The 12,242-nt window shown below is 38.9% G+C and overlaps 1 protein-coding gene across 1 annotated transcript in view; it reads left to right on the top strand.

The window, feature by feature from the left end:
- Nucleotides 1–12,242, top strand: part of LOC136877595 (decapping and exoribonuclease protein) — an 88,867-nt gene that overhangs the window by 37,669 nt on the left and 38,956 nt on the right. The window contains exon 3 of the mRNA XM_067151758.2: nucleotides 4,756–4,987. Within this exon, the coding sequence (XP_067007859.1) occupies nucleotides 4,756–4,987 (232 nt within the window). The remainder of the gene's footprint in view (nucleotides 1–4,755; nucleotides 4,988–12,242) is intronic.

Raw genomic sequence — 12,242 nt, 5'->3', positions numbered from 1 at the left:
AAGAAGAGATAGAATGATAGGACACATCTTAAGACACCCAGGACTTGTTCAGTTGGTTTTTGAAGGAAGTTTAGGTGGTAAGAACGGTAGGGGTTGACCAAGATATGAATATGACAAGCAGATGTAGGATGCAATAGTTACGTAGAAATGAAAAGGTTAGCACAGGATAGGGTGGTATGGAGAGCTGCATCAAACCAGTCTAAGGACTGATGACTCAAACAACAACAACTCTAGCCATAACCATATTGAATGTTTTGGAAAGATAATCACACTAGCTGCACAGTACATAGGACTCACTGTTCCACACTGTCACTGATAATCTGATATAGTTCCACAGTGATACTCTCTGTGCTAGTACACTAACACAGCCACACAGTTCACAGCTTGTGCACGACCCAGTATCAAAATTCTGTACATCATACAGTCACAACAGTCTTTGTCCACTGTCTTTTGCTCATCGCTCGTTGAACTCTCTCATGCTACACCAGAGACATGACATTCACTCACAGCTGCTGGACATGAGAGACTCAACTCCTCGAAGGTTGACAGAACAGAACAACAGACTCAGTTCCATGGATGGAACACTCACTTCAGAGCACTGTTCAACTGACTGTTACACTCAGCGGACTCTGTCCACTGACTGACCTCTGTGAATTGTGAAATCCTTGGCAGTACTTTCACACACAGTATTCCACTCATTGCTCCTCAGCAGCACACACGCACACAGCACAATGCAACTGGCTGCCTGCCTGCCCTTCTTGTCATGCCTAGCAGTTCCAGAACAGTCCAGAAGCTGGATACGCCCAGAACACTCAGTTCCCAATCTCTAGAGGTTTCCAGGTGACACTAGCAGAAGGGACTGGTACTCGTATTGTTGGCCCATTCTTCCTGAGGCAAACGTGCGTGTGGTGAGGCAGTACCTTGGCTAGCGGGCAGGGCCAAACTGACTTGCTCCTCCTCGCTTGGGAACAATATCTTTGTTAATATATGTGCATTTCAGTACTTCACTAGTGTTAGTCACCTCCTCTACCTGGTCATTATCCTTTTTTCTCATGCCTGTCTTATCAACCATTTGGTACTGCTTAATACTCCTACTTTTATAACCTTCCTTCCTATCACATTTCTTATTAACTATGATGAAAGTAGCTTTGTGATCACTTATACTATCGCTTCAATTTCTCTGTAGAGCTCGTACTACTGATTCAATACTTTTGCCTTCTGTAAATCCTCATATCCCGCGTGGTTCACCAGCCCCTTACAATTTACTTCTTGCATCCTGCCATGTTTACTACAATTATGAAATGCATTGGCCCCTCTCCCTAAACTGTGGTAATATAACGAGACGTGCAGTTATGGGCTAAAAACCAGCAGGAATCATGAGCGCCACTATTAATTCATTGTGCATACTCCTAATGAACCTGTAAAATGAGCACAGATATGAAGGATATGTGATACCTTACAACAGGAGATGCACACACAGACCAGGAACAGGTATTGTATACACTGGAAACTGCACACTTGCATGTCAAGCCTCAGAATAGCTCACTTGGCAGGGGCGCGGTGCTCGAAGGTTTGAATCTCACACAAGTATTACAAACATTTTTCTTTGTTACAGCCATTTGACTGGGATGTGGCAATGTTGCATTCTTAATAGTTTCTACAGACTGATTTGTTTATTGGCCTGAAAAAGGCCATTGGTAATGATGGCATATGCTATGAAGCTGGGTTGGAAGAGGCTAGGAAACATATGACAGGATTTCAATTACCTACGTCTCTTAACGCAGCATCTGCTTGAACTGAAGACCTCCATGGTTGATACATATACAGGATCCCATATGACCTACCACCATTCTTGGAACATGTGTCACTCCTTGACCACTGCAGGATGTGGTTTGAACATCATGGACCACACACAGCGGTGGTCATACAGAACAATCTCCATGCAACGTATCCTCCTAAGTGCCTCTTAATTTAACTAATTAAAAATAAATGTTAGGAAGGGGAGGGCCAGTCCCCTGACCCGTCAGATTGCCTGATCTTATCCCCTTGGATTTTTTTCTGTGGGACCATGTAAAACAACCGATGTATGTACAGAAGCCAATCGATCCTGGTTCCCTTAGATAGCTCATCACCGAGGCATGCCAACCCATTAAGCCAGAGATGTTGCAATGTGCTAGACAGTCCTTACAACTTTGCGTGCGGCTCTGTATCAGTGACAGGATTTCAGTTACCTAAGTCTCTTAACACAGCATCTGTTTGAACTGAAGACCTGGCCTGTTTTATCAACCATATGGTACTGCTGATATTCCTACTTTTACAGCCTTTCTTTCTGTCACATTTATTTTTAACTATAATGAATATAGCTTTATGATTACTTATATTGTCATTCACTTTTTCTATAGAGGTCATCTGGTTTTACCTACACCATGTCTAGAATATTCTTCGTTCTAGTTGGTTCAATCACATTTTGATTCAGCTTACCTTGAGACAGGCTTTGAGAAAAAATTAAGAAACGTCTCTTGTTTTCCTAAAGTTTTCAGCAACCTATGATACTGTTTGGAGGGAAGGACTACATCTTAAACCTATCAAGATAGTTCTTTGCCAAACAATCTTTAGTCATTGACAACATGCTGAGTAACAGGCTATTTAGATCTTCACTGAAAGTATTTGGAGCAGGTTCCATAAACTAAATAATAGACTCCTGCAAGTTTCAGTTTTATCCCTGCTCTTTTTAATATTTATATCCATGATCTGCCCCAAATTGTATCCCACTAATTCATCTGTGCTGATGATATACATCTAACTGCCCAGAACGCCACCTTCAGTGAAGCAGAGGATATGCTGGTTGAAGATCTTCAGAAGATGGATGACTACTTCCGAAAGTAGCAACTCCAGCCAAGTCGATCTAAATCTGAAGTAACCATGTTTTATCTCAGTAACTTACAGGTAAACTACTAGCCTAGGGTTGAGTTCAGAAACCACTATCTGTAGCATAATAGCACACCAAAATACTTAGGTCTGACACTGGAAAGTTTCTGGAGGAGAAAGACGAGGACAGTTGAAATCACCAGTTATTAAGATGATGTTATGGCATTTGAAATTGGAAGGTTCCTTAAACGTAAAATTCTCTTCAGGGGGCTTAATAAATAGATGTTTTGGGGAACTGTGTTGTTTCAACAGTGTGAATTTTGATGTTGTTTTCCTCCGACAAAGCAGCAAATGTAATGTTTAATCCTTAAAGAATATGGCACTAACATATTAATAATGTGGCCTTTCCAGAATAAGTCTCATGCCTTTCATTATCGATCTTTATCCTGATGGCTCTCTGTGGGTTTCTTGTGCAATAGTGACATGACATTTATAATGATTGCACAGGTCTGTGAGTAGATCTTCTTTCTGGGTGGATAGTCCCTTTATGTTTATGGACATAACTGTAAGTGGTAAACTTGATAAAGGCCTACTGGTTTTAGTTGATCCAGTAGTGAAAGGATTGGCTGTCAGAACACTTTCTTTTTCTGATGTTGCTCAGGGTATGCCCGATTGCTCTTCTTATCCTGATTGTTTATCATTGCAATCTTTGGGGAGGCTCCTTTTGTGTACCCTAGGCCTAACTTGTATACATTAGCTTGTTAATTTACTTTTGTTAATATTCCTTTAAACTAATGTTATGTATCCATCATATGCTATTCATTCATTCATTCATTCATTCATTTATTTAGCTTCCATAGACTGTACAATTACATATTTTGAAATATGCCAACAGTATAGGACATAATAATAATGTACAAGAGTGAAAGCTGGGTGGACTCAGGATATCCCCTTCATAAGTTAGAAATAGCAGACATGAAATTAGCTAGAATAATTGCTTGTACCAGTGGATAGGAACAATGGCGAGAGGGTGCACAGAATGGGGAAATAAAAGCTATGGATGAAACTGTACGCTTAAACCAACTTCGGTGGTGGAATCATATGAGGTGAATACAGGATGTTAAGTTACCTGTGAGAATAATGGACTTGGCCATTAAGGTGTGGTGGTGATTATTGTTTTAAGAGAAGGTAAAACTGGGCAACCATCCTCTATTAACACTAATCAGAGAGAAAAAACTGAAGGGTCCAACACTCCAATAAATGAAAGTATCGGTGAAAGAAAGACGATGGCCACAAAGGGTGTGAAAATGAGACTCCCCAGGCCTCACAACCTAATACCATTGGAGTTGGAAAAGAACAGCAGTTGACCAAGTGAGGTCAGACAGGATAGACAAAAGTGAGGAGCCTGACACAAGTGGAAGCACTGCCAGGAACCTACGAAGGGCCTCGTGGTCGCCAACCCATGCTCCCATGGGAACACTTTTAGTCACCTCTTATGACAGGCAGGGTATACTGTGGGTGTTGTTCTACTGCCCCCACCAACAGGGAGAGGCCATTAAGGGCAAGAAAACTAGAGGGAGACCAAGGAAATGATGGTTAGATTCACTTTGTAACAACAATTTAATGATTAGAGCTGTGGAATTAAAAGAGGTTACAGAACTAGATAGTTGCAAATGGATGACTTGGAAGGTGTATATTCATAGAGGCTTGCAAACTGAACGTTAAAAGGCATAACAGTCTATAATGAGGATGATGATGTTATTATTATTATTATTATTATTATTATTATTATTATTATTATTATTATTATTATTTTCTCTTGAATATGCATTTGTCATTTGCTTTTCATATTTATGTATAACCTTATTTTCCTTGGTACCATTACAGAAAAACCTGATATAAAACCAAATTCTGAGCAACCTTTGATAGGAAAACCAGAATTTTGTGTGGTATTCAGGGGCAAACTAGACAGCCATCGAATATTGTTTGGAGCTGAAATGGATGGCATAGTGAATAAAACTGAAGTGAAGAATCTAGAAGAATTACAGAAGGCTGAATTTGTTGAACTTAAGACAAGTAGAGTGATCCAGCATGAAAGGCAGTATGAAAACTTTACAAAGTACGTATTTATATTCTGCATCTTTAACTTACTTATTATTGATTTCTTGATGTGTATGTTAAACTCATAGTGAAAATACTGTATTACAGTAAAAAAGGGTGTTGCAGGAAAATATTGTTTTCTAGGGAATAATAACATCATTCTCAGGAGAAAAGTTTATATACGAATGTGTGTGTGTGTGTGTGTGTGCACGCGCGCGTGTGTGTGTGTGTGTGTGTGTGTGTGTCCCTTTTCAGGCTAAGATGTGTAGGCACAAAATGATTTTTAATGAGCAAAAAAGCCCATTGCATGGAAAAATACCACATGCTCAAGGGAAAAAAAAGTTCTTGATCTCATCGAAACTGATTTTCAACCTATCATGAAAATTCAATATTTCTTGATCTCACATTGTGGCATCCCACATCATAAATGGCCGAGCCTATGCCATCAGTGACATTGCAGAGGTCTACTAGTAGACAGTGGTACTGATGTCATTGTGATTCCAGATTCTAATAACAACATTTATAGCTCATCAGAGTTTAAGTTATTTGCTGCAAATGGAACTAAAATTCCCACTTTTGGCATACAAGTGGGAATATTGATCTAAAACTTCATCGTGAATTCTGATGGCCAAAGTGCTGACTTTTTGCATAATTTTAATTTGCTTGTAGATCTAAGAAACTTATTTTTGTCAGATGGCACCACGTGCATGTCACATCAGAATTTAACATTTTAAATTACAGTGTAAAATTTGCATCTGTTTCTTGTAGTACTTGGCTGTTTCCCCAATCTGACCGGTCCAACGAATGTGAAGCATGATGTCAAACACCAAATTGTGAAAACAGGTCATCCTGTTGCTTTATGCCACAACTAGCAATTGCAAAGGAAGAATTTCAATTCATGCTCAGCCATGGCCTGATTCAACCATCCAGTTCCCAGTTGGCAAGTCCACTTCACCTAACTCAAGAAAAGATGGAACATTACAATCTTGTGGAGACTTCCAAAGAGTTAATGACCAGACAGTAGTAGACCAATTCCCTTTACCAAGAGTGGATGACTTCCATCACATATTACTTGGCAAACTACATTCTCCAAAATTGATCTATTCAAGGCTTACTTCCAGATCCTGACAACAGAAGAAGATACGCCTAAGACAGACGTAACAACACCATGTGGCTTATTCAAATGTAATGTTGTTTGATGTTAGAAGTGCACTCAGCCCATTTAATTGTTTTCTAGCCTAAATTTGCCATATTTAGATGACTGTCTCCTCATTTCTTCATCTTAACAGAAGAACAGGCAGCATCTCAAGTTAGTTTTTGAAAGACTAAGTGGACATGGACTTAGCATCAGTATCTTGAAGTCAGTTTCTGGCGTACCCAAATTGGAATTTCTTAGCTATATCTCGTTTTGTCTAAAGGAATCAAATCTTCACCTCAAAAGATCCAAGCTGTCCGTAACTTTAAATTGTCTGAGATACTGAAGTATCTCTGAACATTTCTCCAGATGGTGAATTTTAGATGCTACCTTCCAAATACAGCACAGGCACAAGCAATACTGAATGATTTCTTACAAGGTATTAGGAAGTAGGTCAGAAGAAAAGTACCTTGGACAGCAGAGACTCTTCAGCAGTTTGAGAAGTGCAAGACTGATTTAACAGCAGCTGACATGCTGGCCAATTCTGATCCCAAGTTCCCTTTAGCCTTGGTTACTGATACAAGTGGTTATGTAGTTGGTAGAATGTTGCAGCAGTTAGTAAGTGAGGGTCAAAAAATACTGCATTTTTTTCAAAGAAGTTGAAGGCTATACAGTGCTCCTACTTGACATATGATAGAGAATTCCTGAGTATACCGTATACCTATAAGTAAAACATTTCAAGCGTCTTCTTGAAGGGCATCAATTTGTAGTTCATACTGATCACCGGCCACTGTTGTATGCATTCAAACAAAGGAATGAAGAAACTTCACCCGACTATCATCGTCACCAGCAGTACGGTATGTCTCTGAATTTGTCACAGATATCTGTCATGTCAGCAGAAAGGACAATGTAGTGGCTAACACATACTTCCAAGAATTGAAATGATCAGTAACCTTGATCTTGGTCAATTTGCTGATGCTAAAATTCCAAGCTTTGAGGAGTAACAGAAATTTTTTGAAATTCAAAACCTATGAACTTCAGTGGCAGAAGTCTGGTGCTATGTCTCAATGGGCAGTGTATGACTATACATTCTGCAGCAGTGCAGGAAAGCTTTCTTCATGCAAATTCACAACCTGCAGCATCGTGGAGTGAATCCCTCAGTGAAGCAGATAGGTACTTGCTTCATGTGGCTTGTCAAAAGAGTAAGGTTACTAGACACCCAGTCACCTTTCAGAACTTTCACCTGTCCTAACAATAAATTCTCAGCTGTTTACATAGAGTTTGTTGGACCATTGTCACCTTCACGTGGTTTTTCATATATACTGACAGGAATTGATAGACCTACCAATTGAATGAAGACATACCTTTAAGTAATATTATATTGGCAGGAACTGTGGCAAAACCTTTCTTTCAGAATTGGATTGCACAATTTGGTGAACCTTCTTCAATCACCACTGATCAAAGCAAACAGTTTGAGGCATTCCTTTTCAAACACCTTGGTAATCTTTGTGGCATCAGATTTCAGAAGACGTGCCCTTACCATTCAAAATCGAATGGTAAAGATAGAATGCCTCCATAGGACTATTAAAGCTGCCTTGAAAGCACATAGCTTTCAGTCTTGGTCTGAAACTCCTTGGACTATTCTGTTGGGTCTACGAGCTTCATTCAATCCTGAGATCAGCACATTCATCACTCAGATGTTGTATGGAAAGACTATGAAGCTCCTAAACAGCATCTAAACACAATATACTTGATACCTTTGCGACAAAACTGTAAGATAATATGAGACAACTGAAACCCATTCCATTAGAGCATCAAGTGAATAAGAACATCTTCGTCCACAAGGACCTGTCATCTTCTTCACTTGTTCTTATGCAGGTTGACCAAATCAAGAAACCTCTAGAGCCACCTTATGATGGACCTTTCCTAATTGTCAGCTGTAATGACAAATATTTTACAATCCTTATAAAACCCAAAAAATGTCAAATCTCACTGGACGGACTGAAGCCTACATACTTAATAGCTAATGAGGAACCAGTTCACTAAGACTCGTTACCAGCAAGCAGCAGAGTGTGTGATCTATCAGCTCAAAGTAAGAATCATCTAGTTGTTAACAAATCCTTGGCTGTATGTATGTTCAGTCTTCAGCCCTAAGGCTGGTTGGATCCTCAACAGCTCTGCCATCAGTTGTCATAGATGGCCTAGGCATCACTGAAGAGGCGTACTAGGGAAATGAGGAGTGAGGTAGTTTCCCATTGCTTTCCTCACTGAGCCAGAAGTTACTATTACATATCAGTCTGCCAAGCCCACTGAAATGCATGCAACCGACTGACCCTATGAGCAACATTTTCATACCATTCATTGCAGGGACTGGCTGTACAAGGAATGGCATTACTAGCATCGCTCATACCTCAGTCACCAGAAAACATAGTGCACTGTAAACACTGTAAACACTGTAAACACTAGGTCCTGCCAGCCAGGCATAAAATCCTTGGCTAGTAAAGGAAATGCAAACAAAAATTGTGAAGCGAAAACATGTTGCAGATCTGTGTTATGTCCTTGGTGAAATAAATGAAATTAAACTGTATTGAAAAGTATCCTCAAGAATTTCAAAATGACTGTTAATAAATAATGTTCTTTAAAATAATTATATACATAGTGACTTTTTCAAAGAATTTTGTCAAGTCACTGGAAGGGGAGTGCTGTGCCATCAGTGATGTCACAAAGTTAAAAACAGATGATGATGGTGTGTGTTGGTGTCTTTGATTTCATATTTTTCGTGGCATGTGGCCTTTTGTACCATGTAGATTGCCTCACGTAGTAAATGTAATTTGCACAGTTCTTGGCTTGGTTTATTTATAAAGCATTGCACTTCTAAAATAGCAAAATAGGGAATAAGTCTGTTCTTTGTTAACTGATTACTTGTACAAGTGGCAAGAACATTGTTTATTATTGGTTAATAGTTAAACTGTATTTGTAACAATGGACAAAGTTATCATAAGAGAAGCTTCAATAATGCAAGAGGATAGCGACAACTGTGCTTGTGAGCCCCAATGAGAGTGAATCTACTCTTAAAAAAAAAGTTGTTCGACAGCACTATCTTTATTACAACCATATGACTGCAGTGGTTCTCCAAACCAACAAACTAACAGGGAAGTAGATTACACTGTCCTGCGATGGTTTCATTGCCGCCATCCTGTATAGTTTTCAAGGATGGCTTTTGCATTCTGAAACAGGTTCCAGCATTATTTTTCTTGCATCACATAACATTTCTTTAAAAATCCGATATTACTTCTTTAAAAATCCAATATTTTTTCTTTTATGCACATACACTAATGTATTCATTACTTTGTTAGGAGTAGTGATGCCTTGAATAAGTTTTCTGAATTTATTTATTAATGCGAGCTCCTGCAACCATCTGGCAACCCTACATAATCACATTCACAGCTTAGAGTTGACAACACTGTACAACACAGCAGGATTTGCTGATTAGCGCCATTGTGTTGCAGTGCTTTATACGCTTCAGTCTATATCATACTTCACTTGCTGATAAGAATAGGTAGTGTCCTATACATGAGTGACACTGTGTTAATCTTTATATTGAATTTATATCAAACATGTCAACGTCGTGGCTGCATGAACAGTCCAGATATATTCTGCTATGTGTGTGTTAGTTTTGTGTCGATAAAACAGTGGTGTAATATAACAGAATTCGTTAGAAAGGCCTATTCTGTGTACTTTGGCATCAAAGTGGGAGGCCAAGATAAGCAGTGGTCACTTTAAGAAGCTTGTAGGACCTGTGTAGAGCAGTTACGACAGTGGGTGAATGGTGTACGAACAGTGCTGCCATTCGGAATATCAATGGTGTGGCGACAACCTACAGACCACAGTTCTGACTGCTACTTCTGTTCGGTGAACGTGATTAACAGCAGAAACAATGTGATTAACAGCAGGAACAAGCAATATTTCATCCACAATTCTACCCGTTTCTCATGGTCCTGATGTACCAGTACCGCAGTATCTGGAACAATTAAATGATGACTCCTCTTCTGAAGATTAGGCAGAAATGGCCGGTGCTACCTTACCAGAAGTTGCTGGGAGAGAACCCAAACTTTTCAAGGAAAGTGCATTAAATGACTTAGTTTGAGATCTTGGTCTTACAAAGGAATCTGATGTGGCACTTGGGTCTAGACACCATGAAAGGAACATGTTGGCACCAGGGATGATGTATTATTGGTACAGATAAGGCGAAGAAGAATTTCTACCCTTCTTTTCAGACGAGAGAAGGTCACTGCAACAACGTTCCAGAGGAGATGCTGAAACTACAAAGATTATGCCCCCACTCTCTGCGGACGTTTTACTTATGCCTCCAAGCTTAGTTTGAAGCGTGTTCTTCTTCACAATGAAAATGAACTTGCATCAGTTCCCGTTGCTCATTCAGTTATTATGCAAGAAACATATGAAAATGTTGAGGTGGTGATGTGTAAGTATCAGGAGCACAAAAGGTAAATGGTATTCTGATAGTCTAAAAGCAGGTTCCATAAAATGCCCATTTCCTGTGCGAGTGGGATAGTCAAGCAAGCTCACAACACTGGGCCCAAAAGGAATGGCAGCCACGTAGAAAGTGGGTTATTGGCTTGAAAAACATAAAACAAGAATGTCTTGTTGACAAGTCCACCATACTGTTATCATTTCTTATCAAACTAGGACTTACGAAGCAAATTGTTAAGGCTATAAACAATGAAGGTAAATGCTTCCAGTATCTTTATTATCGATTCCCAGGCATCAGTAATGCTATTATCAAAGAGGGTATCTTCTCTTCATAGGTCCTTATATCAGAAAATTTCTGATACCTTACTGATTTTGAAGACGTTATGTGCGCAGCCAAACATTCGGCACGGAAAGCATTCCGAGGTGCAGTTAAAAACTTTCCTGGCAATACAAAGAATCCAAGCTACAAATAAATGGTGGAAAGAATGCTTGTTTTCTTCCAAAATTTAGGCTTTAATATGACATTAAAGGTGCACATGTTACATTTACATCTGGACTACTTCATTGAGAACCTAGGAATGCTGAGCAAAGAGCAAGGAGAAAGATCCCACTAGGATCTAAAATAAATTGAATGCAAATATTAAGGAGAATGGAGCCAAAACATGCAGGCAGATTACTGTTGGTTACTGAAGAGAGACAATCCAACTATACCTCACAAAAGAAAAGCAACAAAATTAAGTTTCTTAAAATAAGTCAAGAGATATAACTGAAACCGTGGACTTTCAATTCTACATCATGTTACCAAGCTTATGAATGATAAATTTCAGACCAATTGGCTCCATGTATACAATTGTGATGCTCATAAATATAACACTGTAATATAATTGTCTTCAGATGAATAAAAATAACAAGAAAAACAGTATTTCTTACATGTGATAAGCCTGTATATGCATGAGAGTCTTATATATTTGGTTTGATTTTGCAAAGAAAGCTGATGTGATACAGGAAAAACAATGTAAGTTCTGGATTCAACATGCCTGAAATATAAGAGATCACTATTTGAACTTCATGCAATGATGAGAAAGTTTAAATTTGGAGGCTAGTATTATGATTTCTTGCCAAAATTTCTGAACCACCATCAGTGGCAAGCAAAATTTCAGGAATATGATTGTTTAACTTACAAAACTGTTACAAAACATTTCGTTGCAAGGTATGTATAAGTGCTAAATGGAACTTTACATGCTTCAGATCAAAAAGATTACAGTTATCAAATGAGTAGTGTACGTACAGTGTTAAGGCTTTTGATGTCACTGATATGAAAATGCACTAGGTGATAAGGAAAAGGATCTCTGATCACAAAAATTCCCATGTTCAAGGTCAAGGTGTGAAGATATTTGAAGAGGCCAGTAAACAGATCGTTGAAAACACAACTACCAAACAAGTAAGTGTTTACCAAGAAAGTACATGTAGAGTTTCTTGTGTAGTATACAATCTTGTGGAGTTTGGCAGACTGTTTTCTGATCTACCACACTGGACTGATCAAAGAGAAAATGGTCTTGATATGGAACTAATCCTGCATTCCAATCATGGAGCTGCTGACATTACTAATCCCATTGCTGAAAAATATGAAAAAAAAAAAAAAAAAAAG

The sequence above is a fragment of the Anabrus simplex genome, chromosome 7, assembly GCF_040414725.1.
Source record: "Anabrus simplex isolate iqAnaSimp1 chromosome 7, ASM4041472v1, whole genome shotgun sequence".
Classification (NCBI taxonomy): Eukaryota; Metazoa; Arthropoda; class Insecta; order Orthoptera; family Tettigoniidae; genus Anabrus; species Anabrus simplex.
The sequence above is the reverse complement of the archived record's forward strand: the minus strand, read 5'-3'. Positions and strand labels throughout refer to the sequence as shown.